Source organism: Festucalex cinctus, chromosome 2 (genome assembly GCF_051991245.1).
Source record: "Festucalex cinctus isolate MCC-2025b chromosome 2, RoL_Fcin_1.0, whole genome shotgun sequence".
Lineage (NCBI taxonomy): Eukaryota > Metazoa > Chordata > Actinopteri > Syngnathiformes > Syngnathidae > Festucalex > Festucalex cinctus.
In genome coordinates, this window is record NC_135412.1 from 33,702,419 (window position 1) to 33,709,706 (window position 7,288).

The window sequence follows — 7,288 nt, forward strand, 5'->3', positions numbered from 1 at the left end:
AATATTCTTTTACTTTCCACCACTCAAAATATTCACTGGCATCAGACCTAACCAAACATACATATTTTAGTTATTTAGTTTTATGTATTTTTGATAGCCTCTATGGACATTAAAAGCAATATCGTGAATGAAGGCTATGCTGAATAACTCCCAGGTACATGCTCCAAAAAATCCCATACTTGAAATGTATATTTATAGTCAAGGCCTGAAAGTATCTCTATGACAAAATTCAGTTATAAATACAGCGCCACCTAGTCCTTGAGGCATAAAAAAAAAAAAAATGCCTCACTTACGGTATTTTTGTAAACTCATTGTAAGTGTGATAACTAAGTCATTTATGAATATTCTTTTACTTTCCACCACTCAATATGTTCACTGGTATCAGACTGATCCAAACATACGTATTTTTTATTTAGTTTTTTTTTTTTTTGATCGCCTCTATGGACAATAAAAGCAACATTGTGCAATGAGTACGGGCGATGATGTGTGTATATATACTTTTACGAAAAATACCAATCAGGGCAACTCATTGCCTAAAAATTAAAAAAAGACGCTGATTTTTGCAGATCTTAACAATCATCAAAACCCATTGAGCTTGACACACTCATCACACCTGGCAAAAAAAAAAAAAAAAATCTACATGTTTATCATGCCATTTTCAAAGAAATTCTGCTTCCAATGTGCCAGTACCCCAATGTGCAAGTTCCCCAACGTGCAAGTACCCCAACGTGGCCCGGGCTGCGAGGGCCCTTTATAGCTGCTCGCAGCTCTAGTTTTGTTTTGTTTTTTAAATGTGTTGAGGTTTAGCTCATTTGGAAATTTCACTTAGTGCCAATAAGCATTCATAATTGGTTTCTCACCATGCAGGCGACGCTCCAGATGTCTGCTGGCGGGCCGTATTCGGACCCCAGTAAGACCTCCAGTGAACGATACTGTCGAGTTTGGATCTCCTCACAGAAATGTTTGTACTGCTCAAAGAAACAGAGGGTAAAAAGATACATGAAAAAAAAAGAGATAGAAAAAAAACAAACTCTTAATTCTTATGTTTACCACTATCCATTTGTTTTTACCAGAGTGTCAAATTATAATAATAGCATGATCCCTGGAGCAAAACTAATTAACTAAATAAAAAATAAATAAATACATACATTTAAAAAAAAAAAGTGTTTCTTACCTCTACTTTGATTAAAAAACACATTACATGGATAATCTCGTTAATGCTACAGCGTCACACAGTATGCTAATGAAGCTCTGGTAAACATGAGCTGAAAGAGGCTCTCCTGTCAACATGGTGGGAGTTGTCAACTGTTCCACTCACCACTTCACATTTCACTCTTTTGTTAGTCCACCTTCTCTCTACTCTGATTCCATGCATACTCTCTTTTCCCCAATCACCATCAATCTTTTTGTATGTGGCTCATGGACATATTTAGACGGATGCTATACATTTTTACAGCTATTTTTTTCCCCTTTGTTTTGGGTTAATTATGACATATATTGTTTAGGGATTTAAATGACGCAATGAAATTAGAATAAATTGAAACAATATGAGTGACCTACCACCCAGCAAGAACTGCCTAGGTCAGCAATCTTCACTGCAGCATCATTTAACACGCAGGGAATCAGATCATCTTCTCCTAGAAGAAAATGACAAGGAAAAAATTAATTACAGGTTTTATCCATTGTAAGAACTAGTGAAATTCAATCAGAGAACTTTTGAAATGGTGCAGAAACAATATTGATTTGAAATACATATATGTATAAATGTGTTTGCTCTTCTGCCCTTGGATGGCAAGCATAATTTCATGCAAAAATGACCCCAAAAATTTACAAAACCTTACAGTAGAACACAGGACACTGAATGTCAAATTAACATTTTAACTGAGTTCCTTCAACGCTGTAGCACTGAGAATTCATTTTTGAACATCACTCCGCATCTGTAGCAAGAAAATAAACAAACGGTGCCTGTGGACTCAGCCTCATTTCCACTTGGTACAGTGGACACAGTTCCTTTTCCCACTGGTCCGGGGTGGGACTGCTTTTTTGGACACAGCAGGATGTTCTCTGGCTTGATGTCTGTGTGGATGATTTTACACTGAGAATGAAGGTAATCCAAACCCTGCAGAACCTAAAAGAAATGATTACAACAAGAAAGATAAATTATTATTATTATTATTATTATTCCACTGTACCTGTTTTGTTACTCATTGTTCGTCACTGATAATGTTTATGTGCATGAAGATGAATACATAATAGTGTTCAAAAACAAGATGGTAAATAATATATTCGTTTTGATTGAAAAAAAAATCAATCCACCAGAGTCTAATTAAGAAATTATGTAGTTTGGTGAGACGGTGAAAGATTTCAAACAGATTTCAAGATGGCCCAAGTGTTAAAATTTCAAGCCCAATTTTCAGATCCTGAGTAATTATTTTGTGGTGTTTTTTATTTTAATTTTATTTTTTTTATTTTTTTTTAATAATGGTGGTTTCTCCCAGCTAACCAGCAAATACGAAAAATCTGCCCCCTTGATAAGACAAACAGTCATCAAAATGTACCTGGGTGAGTATCTGTTTGACATATGGCTGCAACACTCGCGCATTCCCAGAGCGCACCTGCAAGCTTCTCAGGTCTGGTCCGAGCAGCTCCAGTACCAGACACATGTCTAAACAGCTGTCATTAAGGGCCATCCAATGACCAGGAGTGCAGTGGGGCCTCCAATATGAAACACCTGCCATCAACATCTGTTCCGAAATGCAGCTTTACCAGCCATTTATTTACATTTGGAAACAATTTTCACTTTAGGAAATAGAAATAAGCTGTTACAGCCTAAAAGTCTCACCCTCATAAAAGTTTTGTTTATTCTCCAGTCAAATATTTTACCAAACAATTTCACACTCGTAACTGTTACACAAGGTCCTACAAGAGTAGTGTTTTAATGACAAATGACTTTCATCTGCAGGACAGTGGTAATGAGTCAAGCAGTAACCGGTACTTGGTGGCCCATTGAAGCCATTGAGCCATTGAAGTCATTGCAAATAAGAGCACTTTCAACAGAATGAACCAAATCAAGGGCAATTATAAGAAATGAATGGAGCTGGTCTGTGAGGATACGAACACCATTGTCTCCAGCCATCTTGAACTCATCCAGCAGACGAACGATCCTTTGACTGTGCGGATGTCGGCTAGCGCGACCAGCGGCCTATGAAGAAGCCATGCAGTGTGGCGAACAAGAAGAGAATGAGTCAAGACAATTCGAAATTTGCAGGAGAAGCTGGAGAGGATAGTTGGACTGACACATTGTAGGAGTGTGAGTTCATCCTGTCCTGCTTGAGCGAAACCAGCTCCGCTCTTCAGAACTTTCACTGCAACATGCCCACCTGATCTGAAAACAGCATAATTATTATATTATGATTATTGTTATTAGTATATACTGGAATAGTAGTAGTATTGTTGTAGTTTTTATTGCTTAAATTCTACTCTTTATGTCTGTTGAAAACTCATAGGTAATGTAGTACAAACATTTGTGTACAATTTCCCAATAAATTCTCCTGATATCATGTTGACTTTAAAAGCAGTTAATGAAGCCCTTCACTCTTTTTTTTTTCTTTTTTTTTTCTAAAATTAGTTAAAGGGACGTTTGTTTAATTGCTGATGGCAGTATATGGTACTGTATAGTATATGGTACCTGCCTAACTACTGTAACTCTACTTACCTAACCATAACCGTACTAACCCTACAGGTAACTTAATGGATAATATCAGTTTAGATCTACCCAAGGTCCAGGCAGAGCCACACAGTGGCAAAGTAACCCCAGCCAAGCTTGGAGATCACCTTGTATCTTCTGTTGAATACGTCACCTATCTGCACAGGGTGATAGCCACCTGAGGAGATAAAAAAGGGAAAACAAATATGGGGATGATATTTTGTGGCGAACATTATCTTCAAGCTATTTGTGGATCTCATCTCTTGCTGTGTATGTAATGGCTAATCATCCATCCATCCATCCATCCATCCATCCATCCATCCATCCATCCATCCATCCATCCTTCAGCTTGTCCTCATTTAAGGGCATGGGAGGTCCCGAGCATGACGAGTCACAACAGTAAATAATTGTAGTAAGAGACTAAAACCACATTTTAGAAAAAGGGGATCTTCATCCAAGATCAAATTGGCACAAGTTTCTTCTATGTTGATTTTAGTCCATTCTTTTTATTACAGCTATGTTTTCAAATGGCAGACATTACAGTGTTGTTTGGAAAGAACACACAACTTCCATTTCATCTCTCCACAAAAATAGTTTGACAGTGAGCTATGGAACATCCAAGCGTAGTATTGCAAACCTGTAGCAAGTTGTTTTGGTTTTTTTTGGATAGCAGTGAGGTCCTCCAGTGACTGTTTCATGGTTTAGTTCATGTAAATTTTTCAACAGACACATTTGATTTGATTTCTTTGTCTTTAGCCAGCGTTTTGATTTTTCTGTTTTGTACTCTTTCAGTAATGTTTACAGCAAGTGTAGCAAAAGTGCTTAATTTTCTCTCTTCTCTATTTTACTGTACACACTTTTGTGACCCTTTTGACCCCAATGAAGTTCGCAAATATTGATTGTAAGTATATTTCTCATCAGCAATAAGATATGTGTTTGTCTATTGGCTGAACAGAGTGCAGATGAGATCACATTTTATAACCATCTTATGCATAGATCCAAGTAATTCCACAGACTTTATAGCAACTGAAAAATACTACAGCTGATTGATAAAGACGATCCAAAAATAAAAACACATTGCTACAAAAGTCTATGAAAAACTAAATTATGTAACTTATGTGGTTGATTTAATGTACATCTTCATAATAATAATAATAATAATAATAATAATAATAATAATAATAATAATAATACTGCGATTGGCTGGCAACCAGTCCAGGGTGTACCCCGCCTACTGCCCAGAGCCAGCTGAGATAGGCGCCAGCACCCCCCGCGACCCTTGTGAGGAATAAGCGGTCAAGAAAATGGATGGATGGATGGATAATAATAATAATAATAATAATAATAATAATAATAATAATAATAATAATACTGTGATTGGCTGGCAACCAGTCCAGGGTGTCCCCCGCCTACTGCCCAGAGCCAGCTGAGATAGGCGCCAGCACCCCCCGCGACCCTTGTGAGGAATAAACGGTCAAGAAAATGGATGGATGGATGGATAATAATAATAATAATAATAATACTAATAATAATAATAATACTAATAATAATAATAATAATAATAATAATAATAATAATAATTATTATTATTATTATTATTATTTATTAGTAGTATGAGTTTTATGAGTGCATGTGTAAATGAGCACGGTGTAAGAGGGGGAAGAAGGAAACGTTGTCATACCATAACAGTATTCTCTTGGGTTCTCAGCGTCCTTGAGCTCCAGCTGCTTCAGGCATCCCAGGGCCGCGGAACTAAGAGATAACCCAGATTTACTCCTGACACACACACACACACACACACACACACCCGCACACGCACCCCCACACACTCTCCCGAACACACAAGTATATGAAGACAACAACAACCACAGTCATACTCAGCATAGCTCTATCAAGGCCAAACAATTCTAATTTGAAGCCACCACACCATTATAGTACCAATTGCATGTGGCTGCATTTTTTTTCCTTTTCATAAAGATGCATACATTTATTCACTGAGAACTGAAGGAAAACGAGGCCAAATGTCTCCTTTGCCACTCATTCATCCAAAGCAGCCTGGATCAGTTAGCAATACTTTTTTCTTTTTCTTTTTTTTTCCGTAATCCTGCTGAGTGACAGCAAACACATAACCTCCAACCTGGAGTTGCCCGCATTGCTGATTATGCTGACATCATAAATTTAGGGTGGGCTCGTGTTGCTAGCGGGTCCCTGAGGACGAAGGAACTACTTTTAACTAAGTTATCACTGACTCAAATCTCTTCATGGAAACTTGGCCTGCCGCACAGCCTGCTAAAAGAGGATGTACGGAAGTCACACTATTTACAACTCAGATGTTAATGCATTTTGTAGCCTGACAACTAGCTGCTGTGAGGGTGGAAACAAGAGACTAATGAGACTGAAAAAAAATTGAGATTGGCTGGCAACCAGTCCACGGTGTACCTCGCCTACTGCCCAAAGCCAACTGAGATAGGCTCCAGCACCCCACATGACCATTGTGAGGAATCAGCAGTTAAGAAAATGGATGGATGGAAATTCTAATGGAATTACTCATTCCTTTTTGCATCGAAATGTTAATTTGGAAAATTCCCAGAATGAATGTACCATTTTGTTTCAACAGAAAATCAGCAGAACGGTCAACAAGACGACAAATCCAGCATGTAGAATATCAACTGCACAAGCATGCTTTCCTTTGTTGTTTGCAGATGTGCACTTTTTTAACTTGCTTTCAACAAAAGGCTTGCAACTCACGTGTGATTTTGAAGAGGGGTGGCGTAGTGCGAGCGGCGACTCCTCTCCATCGTGCCCAACCTGCAGAAACAACAGTGGTCCAAGTGCAAACGATCTCTAAGTACTAATAGTCATCAGATCCATTCAGCCACAAATGGAAATTGAAACTCGTTCTGGTCCTGGTCCAAAATTCACCGTTCACTGGTGTGTTGCTCTCTCGTGGAAATTCAAAGTCCTGCTTGACCAAAAAAAAAAAAAAAAAAGTTAACAGCTGTTGTTGCCCTTTATTATTATTTTTTAATTATAGCTGCTTTGACCTTGCGGTTATATGGGTCGACTGGCACGAAAGCGGCATCCCCGTCCTCCAACGCACCAAAAATAGAGTGGCAGAAACATGTCAATGTATCCCGACACATAATCCATCTTCCATATCTGTTCTTGGAATCTTGTCATTGGGATTCCTTTGCCATTCTCTGATAACTAAAGTAAAGTGAATAAAGTTTAACTGTAGGTCGGCACATCATGGGTTCAAATGCAGGCTCTCCTGTGTGGAGTTTCTTTGTTCTTTCCATGCCTGTGTGCGTTTAAATGAAGACGAATTCCCCCTTAAAGTGAGTGTGAATGTTTATTTGTTTATATGTGGCCTGTGATTGGGTGATGACCAGTTAATATCAGTTAGTCACCAACCACTTGCCCAAATTCACGTGGGATAGGCTCCAGCACACCTGCGAGGATAAGAAATTAACAAAAGTGTGCACACATTTGTGTGTGTCAAAAAAAGAGAGACAGTGAGTGAACAGTGTGAATGTATGTGAATGTCTGGCCTTCCCTCTTGCGCGCAGCTGTTTACTCAGA

At 38.4% G+C, this 7,288-nt stretch overlaps 1 protein-coding gene across 1 annotated transcript in view; it reads right to left on the reverse strand.

Moving 5' to 3' along the window:
- LOC144013218 (SRSF protein kinase 3) overlaps nt 1-6,504 on the reverse strand; it is a 30,882-nt gene extending 24,378 nt beyond the window's left edge. The window contains exons 1-9 of the mRNA XM_077511813.1: nt 6,455-6,504; nt 5,388-5,536; nt 3,776-3,884; nt 3,298-3,385; nt 3,115-3,202; nt 2,559-2,665; nt 1,966-2,128; nt 1,561-1,637; nt 861-968 (exon numbers count right to left, since the gene is read on the reverse strand). Coding sequence (XP_077367939.1) covers nt 861-968; nt 1,561-1,637; nt 1,966-2,128; nt 2,559-2,665; nt 3,115-3,202; nt 3,298-3,385; nt 3,776-3,884; nt 5,388-5,536; nt 6,455-6,504 — 939 coding nt within the window. The remainder of the gene's footprint in view (nt 1-860; nt 969-1,560; nt 1,638-1,965; nt 2,129-2,558; nt 2,666-3,114; nt 3,203-3,297; nt 3,386-3,775; nt 3,885-5,387; nt 5,537-6,454) is intronic.
- Between the last annotated feature and the right edge of the window lie 784 nt (nt 6,505-7,288).